The sequence below is a fragment of the Taudactylus pleione genome, unplaced genomic scaffold, assembly GCF_031769625.1.
Source record: "Taudactylus pleione unplaced genomic scaffold, aTauple2 ptg000335l, whole genome shotgun sequence".
Taxonomy (NCBI): domain Eukaryota; kingdom Metazoa; phylum Chordata; class Amphibia; order Anura; family Myobatrachidae; genus Taudactylus; species Taudactylus pleione.
The window spans coordinates 1,111,635-1,136,288 of record NW_028284736.1 but is presented as its reverse complement, the minus strand read 5'-3'; the positions used below and the strand labels follow the sequence as shown (position 1 = coordinate 1,136,288).

The 24,654-nt window shown below is 44.3% G+C and overlaps 1 protein-coding gene across 2 annotated transcripts in view; it reads right to left on the bottom strand.

Annotated features, from left to right (window-relative positions):
- Nucleotides 1–23,882, bottom strand: part of VPS50 (VPS50 subunit of EARP/GARPII complex) — a 259,035-nt gene extending 235,153 nt beyond the window's left edge. Inside the window, exons 1-2 of one of the 2 annotated variants that reach the window (XM_088443849.1) lie at nt 23,744–23,882; nt 13,150–13,218 (exon numbers count right to left, since the gene is read on the bottom strand). In XM_088443849.1, coding sequence (XP_088299975.1) covers nt 13,150–13,218; nt 23,744–23,776 — 102 coding nt within the window. In that variant the 5' untranslated portion in view covers nt 23,777–23,882. The remainder of the gene's footprint in view (nt 1–13,149; nt 13,219–23,743) is intronic. The other variant, XM_088443850.1, reaches the window with a different exon arrangement.
- Nucleotides 23,883–24,654: the final 772 nt, after the last annotated feature.

Genomic DNA, 24,654 nt, shown 5'->3' with positions numbered 1-24,654 from the left:
ACTATTGGACCTTCTTCATTTGGATTGAGGACTTCCTTCTCAGTTAGATTTTTAGTGGAGTGCGCAGAGGTTGGGTTTGTCCATATTTTTTTGTCTATTGTCATTGATTTGGAGGTTGGTGATCCCTCAGTTGGCATCCCCTCCATTGCAGCACTCGGCGCTGTTGTCCACTGTCAATTATTAGTTTTGCATAAGGGACCCAGCCTGGAGGCATTGCATAGGGGCACAACTTCAGCCTGGGGGCAATGCATAAGGGAAAATCAAAACTACAGGGGCCACTGTATAAAGGGGAAACCTACAGGGGCCACTGTATAAAGGGGAAACCTACAGGGGCCACTGTATAAAGGGGAAACCTACAGGGGCCACTGTATAAAGGGGAAACCTACAGGGGCCACTGTATAAAGGGGAAACCTACAGGGGCCACTGTATAAAGGGGAAACCTACAGGGGTCACTGTATAAAGGGGAAACCTACAGGGGGCACTGTATAAAGGGGAAACCTACAGGGGGCACTGTATAAAGGGGAAACCTATAGGGGGCACTTTATAAAGGGGAAACCCACTGTATAAAGGGGAAACCTACAGGGGCTGCAAGAGGAGGCTCGCAAGTGTGGAAAACAGTATATGTACCGCGGTGGGTGATAAAGAACAAAAGCCTCTGAATTCTATTCAATTACTTGGGGGGTTTGAGTTTCAATATTTGGAACTAAAGCTGGAACACTACCTCAGATAATCGAATGGTAATGTATGCCTGGCTGGGCAATCCAGCTGATTTTGCCTAGGGGGAGGGGGGACTGTGCTTAAAGAGACAAGGGGAAAGAAAGAAATAGGGACACAAGACTGCATAGTACATACCAGCAAGATGAAAAATATATATGGAAAAGTATTTGTGGGGAACTGTGACTGGGACAGCAAGTGGGTCGTATAGTGCAATTGAGTGGTCACTTTTTGTTTGCCCCTCTGGGCGTGGAGAATCTGGTGCTATAGAAGAATACATTTGAGAGGAGTGGGGAAGAAGGGGTGTGTGGAGCCGGTCAAGACTCATTTAGATCTATTTCATTAATTGGTGGGTCTGGAAACAAGAGCTATTCATTGTATGAAAGAACACTGTCAATTCCGCCTATGGGCATGGGAGGATCTATAGAAGATAAAGTAGATCCTATTAACAGACAGCGGGGCCCAAAGTTGGATTGTCAGTGTACATGATTGGCCATATAAAGGGTACGGGAGCACGGATGGAGACAGCCTGAATTCTATAGACGGGAAATCTCTACCACAAGGGAGACTCTTTTTTTTTATTATTATTTTGGTTTACTTTAAAGGCCAAGAATTATAGCGCCAGGAGCAATCATACAACAGTTGCAATATTGGTGTTTTCTCTTTTTTTCTTTCCCTGCTCCTCCTTTTTTTTTTGGTTAATGCACGGACTATGAATATTATGTAGAATATAAGATCAATGTAGTTGGCAAGACTTGTGTGCATGTGGGAGTCTCACAAAACACAGAAATGGGTAAACAAAGACATCGAGGGGGTAAGTTAGTTCAGGCCTCACCGGTGCGGGAGCAAAGATGAGGCCCCACACCGGTCAATACCCTTACTCGTATCTTAGAAAGTGAAGGATTGGAGGGTAACATGCCCCAAATAAATGAGGTGGATATAACCCTGCTATCCACTATAGATATTAAAACTTGATCTAATTCAGGCTTCTCTAGACTCTGCCTTGGCCAAAATCACTGAGAATACTACCAGAGTAGAAACCCTTGAACAACGGTTTAGTGACTTGGAGGAGGAGACCTTGACGGCACAAAATATGATATAAACCCACTCTAAACAAATTCAATGGCTTCTTGATAAAATAGATGACTTACAAAATAGAGACCACAGAAATAACCTTTGTTTCATAGGTATTCCATCAACGGTCCCAGACAAGACATTATCAAGTTATGTTACTACCAAAATTGTTGTCCCATTAAATCTTCAAAATGAAATTGTATATCCGAGAATAGAACGTACCCATCGTCTGGGACCTTTGACCAGTAATAGTAAAGTTCCTTGACTATTCCACTAAGGATAAAATATGGAGAGCATATTAGAAACAATCACAAGTAAATATAGAGGGGATTTAATATCTTGATTTTCCAAGGCTACTCAGTAGCCCTGCAACAGAAACACAAAGCATTTCAATCAATATGTAAGCTGTTAATCGAGAATGGGAAACATTCTATGGTACCCTGCCAAGTTAAGTCTTATGGAGAATGGTCAGACATTAATATTTGATACCCCAGAAGAGGCAAAGGCCCATTTATATTCAGAAAATTCACTGGGGGGCCTATCAAATATTAATATAAAGCTGAGAGAAGGAGAGGTAAAAGCGTAGGGCACGATTAAGGGAGTATCCATAAGATCAAAACAGGAAATTGTAATAGAATGCATGGTTTATGTAAACTGATTTTTTTTGTACAAATCACTGGTTAATATGGTGTATGACAACTTTTTTGGTTAATAGGCATCAACTCCATAATGTGAAGATGTATACTTTGTTTCACGTTCGCAAAAAGAAGGGGAAATAGCTCACTTGGCCAAATCCTCTATATTTATTTGGGATGGGAAAAATTTGGGAAAATGAAGAGTTGCACAAAGGTTAATCTTTTTGAATTGTATTTTTATGTCAACATGGTAATAATTTGCACATTGAGTGTATATTTGCAGTATAATATCACGGATTGGTTGAAAAATGGTTTCGGGTCACAGGTAGTAAGACAATGCGAGACCCGTAAACAATGGGGATCACGAAATTGAAGGGAAAGGAGGGTTTAAAGGGTGTTCTGCAAATTGAGGAACCTTGGAAATTTGGGTATTGGCAAGGAGGTCTTAATTTTACACTGCTTAATTAGTTAATTTTTATTAAATTTTTTTCTTTGGTAAACTTTGGGTGTTGGGATATTTGTAATACGAAAGTTAAGGGTTAACAAGTATAGTGCGGTTTCCTGCTTCTTCTTTAAAAGTAAATCTATGTCACATACGGTAAAACTTATATCATAGAATGTTGAATACCCCGGTGTAGCGTAAAAAAGTAGTATAACATCTGAAAAGAAATAAAACAGAGACCGCTTTCATACAGGAAACACACTGGGAACAGGGCAAGAGCCCACTAGATAGGAGACTGTATTTCTTCGGATTATAGCTCCAAACCCAGGGAAGTAGCAATAGTATTTACCCGCCAGCTGCCATATACAATTCTGAGAGGGTGGAGGATCCTGAGGGGAGATTTATTATGCTTACAATTCAGTTATATTGTAAAAATATACTCCCCTGAACATTTACACCCCAAATTCTGCACAAAATTTGCTTTTTTTCATTAATTCGACACAGATGCTCCTTCAGGGGGAGTGTCCAAATCTTATTGTAGGGGGGGGGGGGGTACGGACTACAACTGGGTGGATAACCCGGTTCTGGATAAATCATCACCCCATAAAATGCTGATGGACATCCGGAATTATCCCATAAGCAATCTTAAAAACACACGCTTTAGTGGACTATTGGAGGCTTAAATAATCCATCAGAGAGATCGTATAGTTGCTATTCTGGGTTTCATAAATCCTTCTCACAAATCGATTATTTTTTATTCGCAGAGGAACTGGTATCAAAAACAGCTGTATCTGGAATTACTGATATACTGTAGTTGTCTCTGATCATGCCTTAATATATATTACAATAGGTATCTCAAACCCTAAGAGAGGGTCTGTCTCATGGAGGTTTCCAGCATATTTACATTATTATAAGAGCAAAAATAAACAGAAATATGAGAGTCTCAGTGGCAGTGTTTCAGAGAGCTTTAGGGAGTATGTATCAAATCCAAGAGAGAATAATTTTAAGTAGAGATGTGCGGTTCGGTTCGCAAGAAATCCGAATCCACCGGAATTTTGTAAATCCGAGTCGCGGTTCTAATCTCCTGAGGAGATACGGGTAAATCCGGGTCGCGGTTCTGATCTTTTTGCGGTTCGGAAATCGGATTGCATAAATTACATGATTTTAGTTGTTTTTAAAACTTTTTATCTATTTTTTTTTCCAAAACACTTCAGGGTGGTTTTGCAAAACCAAGTCCAGATCCAAAACCTTGAAGGAGATGCAGATCCAAAACCAAAACACGGGGGTCGGTGCACATCCCTAAGTTTAAGGTGTATAAACAAAATAGACAATTATTTGAAAGTCACTTGTTATCTCAGGCAAAGACATCATTGGATTACCCTAAGAATCGATTCTATATGTGGGGCAACCGATCGGGGAGACTGTTGGCATCATTGGCTAGGCCGGGTAAAGCGAGAAATAGTATAACGGCAATAAAAGATCCAGCAAATGGGAGGTTACTTACTAACAATAATGAAATAAGGGTATTCCATGAATTGGATTCTAATCTTTATACACCTACCCCACAGGAGGTTCCCTTGATGAACTATTTAATAGAAAAAGCTAAATCTCCCAAAACTATCCCAGGTATAAAAAGATTTACTTAATAGAGAAAGTATGAATGAGGAGATACAGGTGGTGCTCTCTTCTCTGCAACTTAGATAATCTCCAGGACTTGACGGACTAGTATCAGAGTATTACAAACTTCTTCAGCAGGAGCTTTGCCCGATATTACTGGATTTATTCCAGTATATACACACACACAGTCCTGAATATTCATCATTCAATAAAGCTTTTACAACATTGATATTAACATAAATCCATTAAGGACCCCCAGCTGGAGTCGTCTTATAGACCAATTTCACTGTTGAATCTGAACTGTAAGCTTATGGCCAAGATTATGGCTAGCAGACAACAGTCAATATGCTCTGACTTAATGACAGATCACCAGCTGGGGTTTATATCGGGTCGTCATGCGGTAAAAAGGGATTAGAACAGCTAAAGCAGCCATAGTCCAGACGCAACAGTGTACAAATAAACATGGTATTTTATTAAGTCTGGAAGCAAATAAGGCCTTTGATACGAAATCATGGTCTTATCTGAATAAAGTATTCAGTACACGAGGATTTTGGGAAAAATGTATTACATTTTATTTAATTTTTATACAATTCGCCTTACACATCCCTCCTCATTAATGGTAATAAGAGTAATATAGTAAAAATGAGCAGAGGCACCCGGCAAGGATGCCCACTCGCTCCACTTTTGTTTCATTTTGTGTTGGATCCCATGCTAAGATATTGACAGAACCGGCCGGCCTTGAGGGGTATAGAGGCCGGTTCTAGAGAGATCGAAAATAACAGCTTTTGCTGAGGATTTGTTGCCGTACATAACTAACCCGAGATCGGTTTTAAAACAACTAATGCAAAAATTAACAGAATTTGGTAGAACATCAGGATTCACGATAAACTTAGATAAATCAGTGGAAATTAATCTTAAATTAGGCTGCAGGAAACCATCATGGGCAGGAGAACTACCTATAAGGTGAGCTCCTAAGTTTATAACCTATTTGGGGGTAAAACTCCCGAAGGAGAGAAGCTCATTGTATAGTATTAATGTAACGTCAGCTATAAAGGCTTGTGAAAAAGAACTTTTAGGATGGAAAAGCCTCCCTATTTCTTTGTGGGGGCGTATCTATCCGACAAAAATGGTGACTTTTCCGCGCCTTTTATAACCGACACAGTCACTCCCGGTTTTAATAATTAGAACTGATGTGCATAAGATCAATAGTTTATTCAGCAGATTTATTTGGGAAGGGAAAAAAGCAATTAGTATATCGAAGTTGCAACAACCTACCTCTAAGGGAGGAATGAACCTACCGAATTAGGAATGGACAATTACGTTATATTAAGACTGGTTGGATACAGATAACTTTGCCCATTCCTCACAAATATGGGTTTGTCAGCATTTCTTCATGCTATAGAGGCAGATCCAGTGGCGGAACTCCCGAAGACAATGGAGTCATTTGCCGCCGGGCGTCAACCCTGAAGGGGGCACCTGGCTCCATTGTCCCCGGGAGCTGCATGGAGAAGGAGCGCCGCTGATCGGCGCTCCACCTCCACTGGCGTAACTACGGAGGGTGCAAGGGGTGAGAGAGAGACATCACTACTGGGGGCCAACTACAGGGGCCTCACTACTGGGGGCCAACTACAGGGCCCTCACTACTGGGGGCCAACTACAGGGCCCTCACTACTGGGGGCCAACTACAGGGGCCTCACTACTGGGGGCCAACCACAGGGGCCTCACTACTGGGGGCCAACCACAGGGGCCTCACTACTGGGGGCCAACCACAGGGGCCTCACTACTGGGGGGCAACCACAGGGGCCTCACTACTGGGGGGCAACCACAGGGGCCTCACTACTGGGGGCAACCACAGGGGCCTCACTACTGGGGGCAACCACAGGGGGATCACGACTGGGGGCAACCACAGGGGGATCACGACTGGGGGCAACTACAGGGGGATCACGACTGGGGGCAACTACAGGGGGATCACTACTGGGGGATCACTACTGCATAGGGGGACCATTACTGGGGAGCACTACATAGGCGGGCACTGCATAGGGGGACCACTACTGGGGCATTATATAAATGGAACTGCATAAGGGGGGCGGCGGCAGCTGGGGCTGGCATAGGTGCTGGTGGATGGTACATTTTAGTTTGGGGGGGGGGGGCACCAACATTTATCTTGCCTCCGGGCACCTGGGATGAAGTTACGCCACTGGGCAGATCTGAAAACTCTTAAAAACCCACTATTAATGACTACCAGGAAAGTGTGGTATATTTTGCGACATAAGCCCGTTTTCAATTAGAAGCGAAAAGTCCGTTGCCGGACTTTGTCGTCTTCGCCGCTTTTATGTGCGAAAAACAGGACCCGGCAAAACTCAAACAGGCGATAATTGTCCTGTCATTTTTGGGGAAATCAGCAAGACCTCCCCCAAATGATGCTCTGACATGGGGGTTCACTATGGGTACCCCCGATTAGCCCTGCAGAAGGCATTTGGGGTCTTTGAATGGTCTCAATTTAGTGTCTGTCAGCAAGTGGTGAAGAATAGCATTTTGCTACTTTTTGGGAACAAAATAAGTATTCCTATCAAATGTGGGGTACATGAAAGCATATTTTAAAGTTGCTAAAGTCAAGCTTTAAAAAGCGCCAAAAAAGCACCTTCACCCAACACCTGCAATCACAAATACACCTCCCCCATACTTCCAGAACCCCCCAGAGGCTATCTTGCTGCTTTTTGAATTTGTACCCCCACTGTGATTTTTTTTGTCACTTTTTTTAAAGTGGGGTGTCCTTAGTTGTGTTTTTTGCATTTTTTTACGCAGTTAGCATCTGGGGGGGGGGGGGTTGGGGTCCAGAGAGTGCAGGGTGGTTCCCGCAACATTGCACCCCAATTCTGCACTTTTTTCCGCCGGGTACATTGCATTGCGTTATCGCGGCGGCGAAAAGACGTTGAAATTGATTACAGGGGATAAATGAAATCGGCAAAAATGACGTCATCGGCAAAAAAGTATCGCCGAAACTGACTTCTCGCTTCTAATTGAATACGGGCCATAGAATGAAAATCCATCCTTATATGTCGTTACAATTACCCTTCCTGGAGAACCCTAATTTTCAGTAAGGTGAGGCATCATACCCCTTTACTCTGTGGAGAAGGATGGGGCTATCTAGGCTAGGGCAACTGGTGGATATTCGGAATAAAAAACCATGAACATATAGGCAAAAAAAGAGAAGAATTTGAAGGGATAATTGCCCCTAACCTAGAAATTATTCCACCCCAACATTATGTAATTACGGTAATTCAAACATTGGGCGAGAGAAATTGGAACAACAGGCTGGATAAACTCTTATTGCAGAACAGCCCAAACCATAAAGCGATATCACTTTATTATTCAGTGGTTAGGGATCTAGTAGACACCAAGGAGATATAGACAGGAATTGGTAGATGGAAGGAGAAATTTCCGAGTGTGTCATTGGACACATTGTATAGCGTGATGAACAAAGCTTCTAAATTACTTCCAATACCGACATACTTGGAGAAGTTTCTCAAAATCTATCACAGGGCATACCATTCACCACTGAGACGTAGGGAGATGGGACTATCAGCTTCTTGTAGAACGAGAGGAGCCGATATTGCCAATTGCTTATGGGACTGCCTGGTTATCAGGCGGTTCTGGAGAAGAATAGGAGCTTTTATAAATGTATATGTGGAAAAGGAATTTCAGATAAATGCAGAATGGGCTACAGCAAATTCAATATAATGCCACAGGGCAGTGGGGATATTAGTGGGAATTTGAAAAAATACTTAAAGCAATCTCCACGGCTGCAAAAAAGAAAAACGATATTGCAAACTTGGATTCAGTCAACAAGAACCCCCCCATGTCCTTGTTTTCATACAAGCTTGACTATATTTTTAGAAAGGAGTGGGTAGAGGCGTACCTCCAGAAAGAAAAAGAGAGAGAGATGTTCTTTGAGACTTGGGGTAGATATATCCAAAGGGATGCAATCGGGAAGCCGGCTGACATTATACCGACAGCCGGCTTCCAGACTGTCATATACCGGCGAGGGTGAAATGACCGGCGTCTAGATGTAGACGCCGCTCATTTCACAGACGCCGGGAGACCGTCACCCGGCATCCCGATCGAAGGGATGCTGGGCGCCGCGAGCAGACAGCCGCGGGGTATGGGGGGGGGAAGGGGGCGGAGGGTTAGGTTTAGGGCTCCCGGGGAGGGGGCTTAGGGCTAGGCACCCCTCCGGGAGGTTAGGGTTAGGCACCCCCGGGGGGAGGTTAGGGTTAGGCACCCCCAAGGGGGACTTAGGTTTAGACAGCGGGGAAGGGGGGGGATTACGGTTAGGCACTTGGGGGGAGGTTAGGGTTAGGCACCCCTAAGGGAGGGTTAGGGTTAGTTCATACTTACCTGGGGACGATCGGGATTTCCAGCGCTGTCGGGCTGACGCTGCCGGGAATCAAACTGCCGGCCATGCGGCCGGCGGTATTACATACCGATTCCATATACAAACCTTATCTACACCAATCCAAGCTAGAATCAGAGAATGTTTTCCTGAAATAAGATAGAAGGAAGTGGGGGTGCTGTAGTAAGAATTTGGGATAATTAAGGGTATGGTAAAGTTGATAAAACCTGTCAGAGCTCCATTACGGGTCTCGCTATGTTCCGGATAAGATTAAAGAAGCCTCGCAACTGAATTTACTATGTGAAATTATAACTATGTCGTCAAATTATAATATATTATTAATGTATAAACTGAAACTTTTGTATATGCAATGTTTGTGCAATAAAGATACCTTATAAAAAAAATTTTTTTTAAAAAGAAGGCAGCAGTGGGCGTCCCTATTCTCAGCTGTGCTTTAGAGACATTAGCATATTTTAGCAACTGCGATACGTGAGAGACTGCAGTTGTGATCGAATTAGCATAAATCTGGTGAATGAATCGACTGCAATTCTCATGAATGTTGCCTACTGTGTAGGAGATGCAGGGGCGTCAAGAGCTGCGTCGGGCCCAAGGGAAGGGGTGTGGCCTAATTGCAGGAGGTGTGTCCACGCCCCTTAGGCTAAAAAAAAAACATAATTATGTAGTATTGCATACCAAAGAGGGGGGCCCCCACCAGGCCCCTCTAGCAAGCCCGGGCAATTGGTACCCGCTCCCCCCTCCTCACGGCGCCCCTGAGGAGATGGTAGAACTTTAACTTCTCCACAGGAAATTACTAAGGATATTAAAAAGTCACCTCAGACCAGTACGACACACTCTTCCTGCAACCTTCTGCTTTTATACTGCCACAGAAATCCACATGGACTTTCCATATCCATACAATTTACAGTAGGGAATGCATTATATATAAACGGATATCATTATAGGTCACTGGGCCTGATTCAGCAGGGATCCAAAATGCAACTACGTACGCAGATCGAGCGACTGTTAGCCAATGCACATTCGTAAAAGCCGCACTGTGCGTGCGCTGCGATCGCACAGAGGTATCCATCACAGAGTGAGTGACAGGATGTCAGCGTTTGGGGGTAGTGACGGGGGAGTGGTCGGAAAAATGCAGGAGTGCCTGTCCGTTGGAACGCCATTTCATAGGCGTGCATAAATTAGCCACAGCGATTGCATACGCAGCATGAGAGCTCTCCGAGTCCGACGACACTTGCAATATCTGCGACTGGTCAGACCTGGTGTAAATGCTGCGTGACAGGGCGATGTGCGTCAGTGGTACGGTGTTTATGCTGAAGAGTGAGGTTGGGCGGATATGAGAAGGCAGCAGTGGGCATCTTTATGCCGGCTGTGCTTTGGCAGGCATTAGCATACAGATGGGTCCACACACATCTAGCCTCCTGGCGCGTTAAACAGCAACATGCCGTGACTCAGTAGCGCAGAGCGTCTTTTTGTGCGTCTTTTTTACCTTCAAATGCGTCTTATTTGCACAACGATGCGAATAGATAGCACAGGCAGCTTCTGTTGATTAAAATGATATGCAGCATGCCTATGTTCTGTGTGCGTCTGCGGGAGCTCCAGTGCTACAAATGGCTGAAATAGATGTGAGTAACCAATTCAGCCTTACAGTATGCATACCTTATCTAACTGAACCACTGGGAGTGCAGACACCCCATATGTTCTAGTGAGCAAACAACCCTTCACACCAGATCTTATTTTATTTATTTATTACCAGTTATTCATATAGTAAACACATATTCCGCAGAGCTGTTACAGAGAATACTTGGCCATACACATCAGTCCCTTCCCCAGTGGAGCTTACAATCTATATTCCCCATCACATGGACACATACACACTAGGGTTCCTTTTTGTCAGGAACCAATTATGCTACCAGTATATTTTTGTATTATGGGAGGAAACTGAAGCACCTGGGAGGAAACCCACGCAAGCACGGGGAGAACATACAAACTCCACACCGTTGAGATTCTCACCACAGACCTAACTTAAGACCTCAGTGCCAACCATTACACCAACCATGCTGCCCAATTAGGATTTGAACAGGCAAAGCCAATGCGTTTGGGCATGTATATATCCAATTTCTTTCTTCGTCTTTTTACTCTCCATCTTGTTGCAATATGGTCTATATAAATCCCAGTATAAAAATAAAAAATACAAACTTGTACACCTTAGCATAGACGTGACTGGCAAACAGTGCTAACTTTCCAGATTTCCATTATGTCTGTGTGTTTAAGTACTAACATCCAGCTGCTCCCATGTGTTTGGTTACTATGGTGTCTTTTATATGAAAACACTAATGTATTTGTCCATGCATCTTAGACCCTATATTGGATTAAACTATTAGCTCCACCCACTTGAGCGATGTGACTCACTTTGAAAGCTAGCAGAAGCAAAGAACCTGTCCTAAGGGACGCCTTTCATACAAGCACCCGCATATATACATACATACATACATACATACATGTACCCACATTCATTTGTAGTAGGGAAACTCTGAAAGACAATCTTTGAGAAAGCAGAAAAACATGTTGATGGTGCATTATATGATATTATCAGCGGGTTTTAGCAAACACCAGGAGAAGAGTTGCACCCAATGTCTCTGAGGTTTTTTTTTTTTTATTGTACTCAAAATACTAGTGAATGTCTATTTCAAAATTGTCAAAATCAGACATATGCATGACATAAACGTGACACATATATTACTGGGAGCGGAGCTGCACGTATCTTGTCTAAAATGTGGGAGCAGTTGCAGCTTTTTAGCAGAGGTTGTTTTTTTTCTAATTTTAAAAAATGAAAATAGAACGCAAAAAAAATATCAAACTCCTGAGCCCCATTATCTCCGACCAATGAGGAAACATTCTGCTGCTTAGTAGGCGGAGTTATAGTTCATAAACTAATTAGCTTCTGGTACGATGGGAGTGTTCCAGGTCCACTGCTAGGAGATATCATTTCCAAAACAGCACCTGTGAATGTGCTTTATTACATGAAATGCACCAGGATGCTGAAAGCTATTAGCAGCGCCTCAGACGTTTAGCAATAAGCAGGCTGAGGAGGTGAAAAGACTCCACATGTTAACGCCCCTCATAAAAAATCTCAGGTTTTGGCTGTGGTGACAATGAGGCTAAAATACAAACATGGCGTCACAAACCGGCATTTTCTGTAACCTCAAACATGACTCTTATTCAATATGGGTGCGATAACATCGTTTTTTGCGTTAATATCACTAGTTTTACACCCTATTCAATTTCAAAGACTTATCGCAGTTTTGAAAAGTCTTTGATAAAAAACGGGGATAACTTTTCACCATTGAATAGGTGTCGAAAAAAAGTGCAGAATTGGGGTTTAGGGGTGCAGGCTTAAAAAAAATAGCCTGCACCCCTGAGATTGACATTTAAAAAAGAACTGTGTCAAAAAAAGTTTTTAAAAAAAAAATAGGGACACCCCAAAAAATGTATTTAAAAATTGGGGTGCAAAAAAAAAATAAAAAAAATGGGAAAAAATTGTTAAACAATAGGGAAATAGGTTCAGGGCTATTCTGCAAGTATGCGGCAGGTGTTTTCTAGAATAGAATTATAGCGGCAGGTGCACAAATGCAGAATTTTAAAAAAATTACTTTAGGGACACCAAAATATGCTAGTACCCATTTTCATTTACCCCAAATTTGATGGGACCACTTAAAAAAACGAAAAAAATAACCTAAGTGCTCTTCTGCATCACTTCTTCAATGTAGGGAAAAAAACACCTGCTGCGGCTATTTAAATCCCAGACTTTCAATTAAAGGCTAAAACGGGGGTACCCATAGTGTTCCCCCATGTTTTTACAACTTTAGGGGGGTCTTACAATTATTTTAAGGAAAAATTCGTAACTTTACGCAAATCCAACTTCGGAGTTTCCCGTTTTCGTTAATTTTATTTTGAATACGGGGATAAGCGGGAGCGCGCACCATACCTTTACGCAGAAAAAAACTCTGATATGAAACGTTAACTTCGCCAGGGAAGTTAACCTTTCATATTGAATACCCCTCATAGTATCTCTGCATCGTCTCTCTGCAGTACGGCCAGAAGAGACTCTTAGATTTAAGTAAAACATTAATTGTTCTTGGTGAACCTGCAATCTTTAATTACTCACAGTATAGAAGCCTAAACACAATAATAAGTTATGACGTTATTGCCTTGTGTTGTGTATAACACTATGTATATGACACATTTAAATAAATTACCTTTGTTGGAATTCGAAAGTTCTCAACAGGACTGAGATCATGGACGCTGTCTTGTGGGCTTTTGAGACCCTGAAAAACATTTTTTTTTACAAATGAAGCTCCAATACCAGATTTATTCCTACATGCTAGACATATGTGCTATTACCAGCTCGCGGTCTGTTTTTTACAGATTTGCTATTTTAAGTTCGGTCACCCTAGGCAAATAATCCCCAAAGCATTCTAATAATATATTACTTACACTCACCATGGCCAGCGTACTAGGGGCCCGTTTCAGAGATGGACGGAATTGCAGTTTTGAAATTCTGCCCATCTCAAATGCAAATGCAGCATGAGGAGTCTGGGATCACCATTGCAACCGGGTCACAGTTACCATTTGCTTTACAGGTGTGGGAGACAGTTTTTTTTAAGATGGGGTTTATATGACAAAAAAAAAATGGCAACTCCTATAAAGCAGGGCTGAAGAAATCGCAGGAGCCCAATGGATTTAACACACGGAACACAAACATTAAACAATAATCGGGGTTGGGGAAAAAAAAGTTTTTTAGATTAAAAAAAAATAAAAAAAGGCCAAACCTGGTTACAAAAACATTAAAATACAGTTGATCAAGGTGTCTAGTACATAGCTATGTTTCACAGTATTAATATGCAGGATTCCATTTTTTTTCCATAAAAATATTAATGCAAAAAAAACTAGTTTAAACAAAAAAAAAAAAAGTTGTGGGTTTTTTTGTTTTGTGTTTTTTCCAACCCTGAAACAAATTATATAAAAATAACGAAGAAAAATAAACCACCCAAATTTTTAGATCAAAGAAACGGAAATGCATAATATTTGCATTAAGTCCCCTTCTGCCCCCACAAGCGGAGCCATGGGGCTCCCAGCCCTTGTGGTGCCAGGGACAGAGACTCCGGGCTCACAGACTGGGAGTTAGTGTGTTAACCCCTTCAGATACCACTTTCAGTAAATTGTATCAGCAACCTCCAGGCTGTGAGTGCTGGTTCATCATAGAAACGCAGGCATTATTTCCTCCCAAATCAGGGTGGTACAGCCATAAGAATCTTTTGTTCTGCTAGTGCAGGGAGGGAGATAGAAAATAAATCTTCTTCATTAATTTCCATCAATCTTCGTCTTCATTCTAGCATCCTGCACCTGTCGCAAACGATGCAGTTCCTCTTTCCTGCCCGAGGTGTTGCTCTCCACTCTGGTGCTTCTAGCACACTCAGCTGATGCAACAAACATCTGCTATACAGAACATTGTGTGCAAGAAGCACCAGAGCAGAGTGACACCGCAGGTAGGAAAGAGAAACTGCACAGGTTGTGACAGGTGCATTGACTTCAATGGTGAGAACTGCTAGGTAACCTTTAGTAACCTAGCAGTTCTCACTATTGAAGTCAATGGTGAGAACCGTTAATTGGCTGAGAGAGGCAAAGGCTAACCTCTCTCAGCCAATGAACGCTCAGCCCAGACATTTCTAAGAGAAATTCAGTGGCTGAACTCAGTGAGCTGTCATTCCGAAAGTACCATCCTTAGAGGATGTCCAGGGATTGTGGGTGAGTATATGTGAGTGGGAGTGTAAGAACTTTCACAGTGTGTGTGTCTTGTGTTTATTTTAATATTTCTTTTACAGGTGAACATGCCCCACATGCTGGTACTTGTGGTTCTCCAAGTACCAGCATGTGGGTGGAAGCTTGCTGGGACCTATAGTTCTACTGTAAAAGACAATGTTATTACATCTAATTTTAACCCCGGCCAGGGGTTCTAGGGATAGCCACGGGCTATCAGCCCAGGCCTGGGATGCCCTGAAGAGGGGGACCCCTTTATTGGGGGAGGTCCCCACCTCCCTAGGGATGCCTCGCCTGGCTGTGGAATTACACTCCCGCCAGAAAGAGTCCGGTGTTGGTTTTGGAAAATACGGAGGACCCCTACGTTTTTTGTCTCCCGTGTTTCCAAAACCAGGACCAGCTCGCTGAGCCCAGTGCTGGTCGTGCAAAATATGGGGGACCCCTACGTCTTTTGTCCCTGGCATTTACACAACCAGGACTGGCTGGGGGAGGGCCCCACGTCATTTTTATTTTTTTTATTTTAACACTACACAAGCTTTTTACACACAGATGCATTCGCAGATCTCACTGATCTGTGCATGCATCTGTGTCATTCACACTCGCTCATGCTAAAAATTCTAGCATGAAGCAGGTCTATTATTTTGGGGATTTGAAGTTCGATTTTGTGTTCGATTCGGACATGGGCATGCAAAAATGTGGGATTTTGGCAGGGATTTCTACATTCGATTTAGTTTTAAGTGCGCTAAATTGAACGTTGATAAATATACCCCTAAATCTCAGTGGGTGCCTACCTGGCCCTGGATTCTATATTTTTAAGCACCTACATATTTTTTGATTTGAGAACTTTAACAAAACTTTTTTTTTTTTTTTTTAACCAATATTTCAATTGTAATTTCCTAAATATGGATGAATGAAATCTAATTTTAATTTTAGGATATTATTCTAATGTAATAGAAACCGTTTCCTTTGCACAAACAAATCAAATCTATTGACCATCTGCAGTGCTCATATTCGGCATTTCCCGAGTGTCTTTCAGAATACGGATACATTAATTTCTAAATGTTATTATTGCATCTTTACATCCGTGGCCATAGTTTGAGGACATCAATTTAGCCACTACTGGAATGCCAAATACTCCTCCGCAGGTGCATTAGCTGCATAATGCGTTAAGCATTTTGGGTTTTAAACATTTTATGTCCATATCTGGAAATAGCCCAAATGTCTCCAGTAGAGTGAGGACCATCTGGACCGGGATTCCAGGGACCTGCTCCAGAACCTGATGTTTTCATACTCAATCTGGCAATCCTCAAATGGTTATTAACTCTGCCAACCTAATAAGCGTGTATACACAGCCTCTCCCCTGGGATACCATTAGACGATACTACTTTGCATAAGTAAATCTGAAGATTCAGGTCAGTTAGAGACCACACTTTGCATTTCTTGTTGAAAAGTGACTAATACGGGAAAAGTAGAGGCCATTAAACTTACAATTAAAGTGTTATAAAAAATGAATCCGTTATCAGTGTTGTTGACCGAGTCGTCCACTTCACCACTGTGCTTTACCTGCCACTGTCTCAGCCAGAACTTGTACCGGATGAGCTTAATCGCCAATCTTTAACCTATAGAGCTGTCCACAATTTTTCCTTGCTCTCCATAGGCAACCTCATCTCTAAATATTTACTGTGACGCACACCATCCTCGTCTCAGCATCTGTTACTAGCCACGTTACGTCCTCTGGGCCTCATTTAGAGATGTGCGCAATGCCGATATTTCCGCAGAACAAGCGATTGGCTGCTGCTGCACATGTGTGTAAGCCGCACTGTTTTGAGGATTCAATCGCAAAGTGAATGACAGGTGGTCAGCATTTGGGGGGAGGTAACGGGGGTAGCTAGGCAAACGCAGGCGTGTCTGGCCGTTTAACCGGGGCATGCATAAATTAACCACTGCGATCTCTTTCGCAGCATGAGAGCTCTCTGCGTGTGTTTGAGACAGGTCAAACTTGCCGCAGATGCTGCATGGCTGCCCGATCTGTGTCCATGGTACCGATGTTTACGTTAGTGCGCGATGTCCGACGGATATGAGAAGGCAGCAGTGGGCGTTCCTATGCTAGTATAAGCTTTGGAAACATTAGCATATTTTCACACTTGCGCACTGTGCAAAACAGCAGTCGTGATTGCATTAGCTTCCATCTCTGAATCAGGGCCTCGGACTCATCTGCAACACTTCTCTAATCCTGCACGTCTTCTCTGGAACTCTCTCCCTTGTTCCACCGGGAGGTAGTTAAAGTCGACATTTATGCTGTGGATAGTGTAACGTTGACCGTACAATGGGCACGATTCAGAGACAGATGCAAAAGCGAATAGGCACGCAATCGAGCGATTGTTTGCCATCGCGCATGCGTAAAAGCCGCACAGCGCATGAGCAGCGATCGCACTGCTATTACGGACGCACATAGGAATCCATCGCAGAGTGAGTGACAGATAGTCAACGTTAGGGAGTGGTAATGGGCGGTGGTCTGAGAAACGCAGGCATGTCTGTCTGTTTAAACGCTGTGACATGGGCGTGCATAAATTAGCAACTGCAAACGCATATGCAGTTCTGCGTATCAGAAGAGCTCCCAAGGTCAGACCTGCCACAAGGGTAAGATGGCCGCCGACGTGACCGATATTTACACAGGTATGAGTCATCGCACGCAGGTAAGAAAACAGCAGCGGGCGTCTTTATGCTTGGGTGATCTTAGCAGACATTAGCATATTTTTGCTGCTGCATTTGCGTGCGAAATCGCAGCTGCGACCGCATTAGCGTTCGACTCTGAATCAGGCCCAAAGCCAACACGGTAGTAACGTGATTGAAAGCATTTTAGCCGTGTCGGCATTATAACTTTAAATATAATGGTAAAGCATCCTGTTTAAAATTGAAATTCCATCACGGTTATAATGCTTTCAATCATATTACTACCTTGACTGCATTGTGCGGCTGACATTACAGGGTACGCAACAATCGGCAGATCTGCGTACGCTGTTGCTGTTACGATCCAAGCTGAATCCGGCCCTTAATACATGATTAGCGAATTCAGCCGTAATATTCAGGAAAAAGTACATAATCTGGGTAAACAGGCGAAAGACTGAAGTTGTATACTGTAGAACCTCTCTCTATTCCCTTTATACGCAGATTATAAACTTTTTGATCATTTTTGCATCTTAAATCGCTAAAGGTGTATGAAGTATTTAGGATTAGTAAAGCGCACTACGACGGATATTTTCAGGAAAAAGTAGCATGGCGCAGCTAAGTCGCAAAGTCTGTAGCGTGCCAAACAGGACTATTTGGCCCGATTTAAGGACAAGTATATGATGACACACCTGTAAATACATCTTTCTTGCTAGGAATTTTATTTTATTGTTATTCCCTCCATATATAAATCTTGCTATAAAATAGCCTCAGGCGTTAAGGACATGCAAACTTTATTTTTGGACAAATGGATGAATGTGGAGAGCAGATGAGAAGGATAGTAAGAGGAGTTTGACGCTCCATTACAGGGAAGTGTAGCAGAGCTCTGCAGAAGTTAAAGACTCTGTAGAAACCCTATGTGCAAATATTTGTTTGTCCCGGGAGAGGAGAGTTAGAAGTGAGGGCCCGAATCAGACCGAGTCACAATGCTGCGTTCGCACGCAGCCTGTCGATGTTTGCAATCTACGGATACATACAAGACACAGTGCACGTGCGCGAACCACTCACTGTGATCGGGAAGTATTCGCACGCAGCCTGTCGATGTTTGCAATCTACGGATACATACAAGAGACAGTGCACGTGCGCGAACCACTCACTGTGATCGGGAAGTATTCGCACGCAGCCTGTCGATGTTTGCAATCTACGGATACATACAAGACACAGTGCACGTGCGCGAACCAGTCACTGTGATCGGGAAGTATTTGCACGCAGCCTGCCGATGTTTGCAATCTGTGCATGCGTATAAGATGCAGTGCGCAAACCGTTCACAGCCAGTACACAGATGCTGCGCAAGCATGAGTGACAGGACGTGCCATTTGTGGGTGGTGACAAGGGGAGGTCGATGGTAACGGGGATGTGGTGGTGCAAAAGTAGGCGTGTCTGTCCGTTGGAACGCTATTTCAGGGGCGTGCATAATTAAGATGAATCGTCAGCATACACGTCACATGGCTGAATTACACACAGCAGCACTCGCAGTGCTTGTGGTAGGGTATATTCGGGTATGGTCAGCCACAAGTGCTGCGTATGGGTCCGATGTCAGCCGATGTCACTGGACATGACGTTTGTTACTAAGGGAAAGTGGGCGTCTTGTGTCAGGCTGGTGGGCGTCTAATTTCATACCACGATCGCACGGCAAAACATAGTGGGTGTGCTAATGTCTTGCTAGTGATTGCAGGGTTTGCATACTTTGACTGCGGAAGGCTGCGTGCGTCCAATATATGAACAATGCAAGGAGGACAAGGAGGTGGAAGAGCTGCAGATGTTGGAAGGGACTATAGAGAATGGTGGTCCACAGCATAAGGAATGGTTCAGAAAAAGTATTAAAAAAAAAAAGAAGAAATGTATAAAATAATCAATCAGTGCTCAGAGCCCACCATCTGTCTAGGTATCAAAGCCGTGCTGCTGCTCCCCAGGGAGCAAGACTCAAATCGATGCTCAGAGGGTCCTGTGCACCTGATGAAGGCCGAAGCAGGCAAACCTGGGAGAGTGGAAAAGACTTCTCTAAAGGTAGCTCGTGAGTGAAGAGGCAAAGGAGGACATTTATCAGACCATCTAAAGAGGAAAAACCCTTTAGCAGGTTTGATAAATCTCCCCACAATTAAGGGACTACATTAAGGTACAGCTTGTAAAGCCAAGCAAAGTTCTGAGTGTCAAAAAAGCAGTTCCCAGTCATCGGCCTCTGGGCCTGATTCAGACCTGGTCGCGTATGCATGCGCGAGACCCGGATAGCGACGGACAATCTGTCGCTCCGGGTCTCGTACCAAAGGGGGCGAGCTGTCGATGTTGAGTGACAGCAGGCCCCCTTTGGTGGGCGGGCCGGGGGAGTGGCTGCCCAAACGGAGGCGTTCCCATGTGAACGCCTCCGTTTGCGGCCGGCCCCACTGACATCACGAGTGATGTCAGTGGGAGAGATTTCGGCTCTGTTATAGCCGAAATCTATCTGGGGCTTGCGGCAACGAGACCCTACCACAAGGGTCTCGTCGCAAGCCCGATGGTCTTGACCATCGCGACCATCTTCCTGGCCGCTCGCTATAGCTGTGGGTGGTCACCCACTGCTATGCAAGCGGCCAGGAGGCCGTTCTAAAAAAAAAAAAAAGACCTGTCAGAGCGACCGGCTCTGAATCAGGGCCTCTGTGCAGGTCTCCGCCCCATTCTCATAAACCCGGGAGCCAAGGAGGCTACATCAGCAAGGTGCTCTTTACCTGTCAGACCATGAGGTGTTTAGATCATAGATAGAGGATTCAGGGTCGCTCACTTTTTGCATGGCTGCAGCATCTTTGGACTGCCGGTGTTGCAGATCCAAGACGCAGCATCGGATCCCCATCGTGCAGCCATCAGCCATCTGAGTAAGCCTACGCCAGAACTCCTTTGCTGGAGCCAGAAAATCTGCAGGCCCTGGCCTTGACAGCCCCCGATTTGTAAAACGGTCATCACTGCTGCCCCACCCTCCATGTCAATCATGCTGAGGAGGCACTTCCAGCGAGCTCACAGACACTCATTGGCACATAAAACAGGGATATGCTGCAAAGGCGCATATATCCCTGTTTTAGTCTCTTTTGTATTGGAGACAGGCAATCTCCAATTCTGCAAATTGGCAGCTACATCGTCTGAGCCACATTCATCACAGGTCCCCACCAGACGCCGAGGTTAATTTGTGATTACTCATTGGCACATGCAGGGTACAGAACTTGTGCATGCACCAATCGGTCGCCATCGGAGCTGTACAACTCTGAATTAGCTTCAAAATGTTTGTAGAAGTTATCCAAATCCATTTTTAGTTTAAGTTTTAGCTTCTTGTTTTGGCTACACAGAGTCATCAACTTTGGGTCTAGTAGAGGAACGTCAGTATTAGCAGATATCTGGAGCAGAGGTCTCTATACTTTTATATATAGAACAGGGGTTCTCAACTCCAGTACCATCAACAGGTCATGTTTTGTGGATTTTTTTCCTTGGGTGTGGTATGATATGTTGACATTCATAATATCCACATCAACCTTGTCTACCTTCATATCTTCATCATTTAGACCGTGACATATTGTCAACATACCGTCCCTAGTGGCCTAGCGGTGATTTACCTTAGTCCCGACTGCTGCAGTGAGCACAGCGCAGCTTCCCAGTCATGTGACTATCGCTTCCGGGTCAGACATCTGATCCTCCTGCTTCCCGTTGAGTATTTCTACCCTAATACCTATATCCCTACACCTCCAACTAGTGCCTAATCCTAACCTTCCCCCGCACCCTAACAATAATGTCGACATTGTGAGAATGCCGACACGTCTGTTGACATTGTGAGGGCGACGGAATCGGTATGAAATACCACCGGCCGCATGGCCGAAAGATGAGCAGAGCCCGGCAGCGGAAGCCCGACAGCGCTGGAAATCCCGACCGTCCTAAGGTAAGTATAAACTAACCTAACCCCCTAACCCTACTTAGGGGTGTCTAACCCTAACCTCCCCCCCTAGTGCCTAACCCCAACCTCCCCCTTCCCCGCTGCCTAAGCCTAAGTCCCCTGGGGGGGTGCCTAACCCTAACCCTCCCTCCCCCTAGCCTAACCCTCCCGGGGGGTTCCTAACGCTAAGTCCCCCCGGGTGCCCTAAACCTAACCCTCCCCCCCACGGCTGTCCGCTCGCGGCGCCCGCCGGTCTCCCGGCGTCGGGGAAATGTCAGTCGTCTACATCTGGACGCCCGGCATTTCATCCTCACCGGGATATGACAGTCGGGAAGCCGGCTGTCGGTATTAAGGCAGCCGGTTTCCCGATTGTATACCGGGGCGACATTGTCTTTGTCGACCTTTTGACTACATCCCCTTTAATCATACACAGGCGAGTTAATTTATTTTGCTGGATCAGTAATTATCCCACCTGCATCCACTAACAGAAAACCTCAAAACATGACCTGTTGGGAAACCTTGAGAGTTGAGGTTAAGAACCACCGATATAGAAGATGTAAACGTCAAAGAGGGGGATCTGTAGGTAGAATACAGTGACATGTAATGTGAGGATAGGGACATTCATTTAAAGCCTTTGTACCTATTCTTAAAGCAAAAATACAAAATATATGTGAACGGACCTGTACACAGATGTATCCTCATACACCTGGCATTTTTGCACCATATGGCATGACGACACATGTAGCAATTCCCAAACTTGAAGTACTTTTTTCCAAAATGTCACATCTTAGTCACATCGCAGGCACATACAAAGTCGCTTAGTGTACCTGGCGCACTACATTTGTACTTTTGTTGCAAAAGAAATTATAAAAAAAAAAAAAAGACACAGATTAAGCATATTGATGCATGGCACAGGTCACTCATATCGGAACTGTTTTTGTCTTGCGAGTGTCAGTATTCAGTGTACCCTTGCATTGTACTTTTGTTGCATTAGGAATGTAACTAAGACGCACACTTTGGTAAAAATTCTGGGGAAACAAAGCCGGTGATGCCAAACACGGCTATCTGGCACAATTTGTGCAAAGGTGTATGTGGTCACATCTCTACGCAATGTGAAAGGCTTTGCCTCCAGCACTGATAAGCATTAATGCGCATTAAAATCAAACCTAGTTCTATAGGAACATGCCAAACAACGCTGCATGTGTTAAGGGACATGCTTGTAATGCTATGTTAAAAATTGAGGACAATGGCCCCCACTTATCAACGCGTTTTATTCTTTAAAACTCATTTTCAGAGAAAAATAAATACTGCCTGTATTTATTTTTGCTGATAATTCTGTTTTTAAGCATTGCTATCAGCACTTTGCCCCTCATAGCAGATGGCTGGTGTCTGCATTTATCAACGAGCGCTGTCTAAAATAACACTCATTTACCTTATTTCAATTAGACGCCAGTGCCCCCCGATATACAGTGGTCCGGCGGTGCCTGGCCAGCGCTCTCCCCCCCGACATCCGGAAGACCAGCATGCCTCACGGCTGTCGGGTTTCTGTGCAAACAGTGTGAACAGGAACGCAGCCTCAAAATGTCCACGGCCTTCGGAAGTCTCGACTGCGCATGTGTGGGCTAAGAGCTACAGACGGCGCATGTGCAGTCTGTAAACACAGAGGGATTACCATTTTTCGTCAGCGCTGCTTGAGTGCTAAGAGCAACGCTGACAGGACAAATACCAATACCGCTCGCTGAGAATTTTTACCATGTTAAGTACAATGGAAGAAAAATCAAAAAGCATGGCGAGTGAAAATGGTAATTAACACTGCACTGCAAGGTTTTTTTTTTATAAATGGGGGCCCATGTGTTCTTTATGCTGTTAGCCAGCATTGTTTACCAACACCCGTGTGTAAGAGCCCTACAGCAAAGGTAACCAACTTCTAGCTAAAAGGTCACTCTGGGACTTGTAGCTCCCCAGCCACTGGCAAGCCACAAGCTACCTGAGCCTGGTGTAAAGCCTTAATGCACAGTATAAGGTTTGGGTGGGCAATAAGCGGCCAGCCAGCTGTTGTAGAACTACACATCCCAGCATGCCCTGCTACAGTTTTGCTAGTTGACCATGCTAAAACTGTTGCAAGGCATGCTGGGATTTGTAGTTCAACAACAGCTGGAGGGCCGCCTATTGCCCATCCCTATAACCTGAACAGTAAGGATCAGGGACGTATCTGCAATGTCACAATGTGCACATATTCTGCTTTTTCAACTTATTATTAAATTTTAATAACTTGGACTAAAACATCATCAATTTCAGGCTCTTCTATTGCACCTGGAAGGTAAATAGTAAATAAGGGCAGATCGCTATCCCCGATGCAGCAGCAGTTATGCACTAATACTCCGCTCAGGGCAGGGTGTGTGCTCCTAATCACTCACCTGCCGGGTCATCAGAGACTTGATCTTCTGCATGTCTCCCGGTCACACGGTCCCCGGTCTTGTCCTGAGCACGGTCTCAGTGTCAGCGGCTGCGGCCCGTCTCCCAGCGACACCGGGAAGCCATACTGCTCATCACGTGACTGCACTGACAGCTGCCCCGCTGCACACCGGGACTTGTAGTTCAGGATGATCAGGCTGAGAAACCAGGGAACTGCGGCTAGGACTACATTTCCCGGCATGCCTCGAGCCCTGCGCTGTCATTAATTACGTCGGATTCGTAGAGAAAGCCTCAGGTGACAACTGGCGTAATGTGGTATTGGTCAGAGCTGTTGGAATGGAAATACTGAACTGACAGGAAGATTATTATTATTATACCCAAACACCTTCCCTGCCACTAATATCCTGTACACCTTCCCTGCCAGTAATATCCTGTGTACCTGCCCTACCAGTAATATCCTGTACACCTGCCCTGTCAGTATATTCCGGAACTGTACATCTCCCCTGCCACTAATAGCCTGTACACCTTCCCTGCCAGTATATCCTGTGTACCTGCCCTGCCAGTAATATCCTGTACACCTGCACTGCTTGTATATCCTATACCCCTTCCCTACCAATAATATCCTGTACAAAGGGCGCTGCAACTAATATCCTGTGCACCTACCCTGCTACTAATATCCTGTCCACTTTCCCTGCCAGTATATCATGTATACCTGGGGATTTTTCGACGATTATCCCCGTTTTTCGCCAATGGTTTTTTTCCCCCATCCTATTATTTTGGTCAAAATAATCGGATATTTCTTCTGAAAAACTTAGGATCCATGATAAGCTCGCGGACCTTTGTGTTTTCGCCAATTAGGTGGTGAAAAAACTGCACTTATCGTTGATTATTTGTTCAGGAAACATCAGGTCCC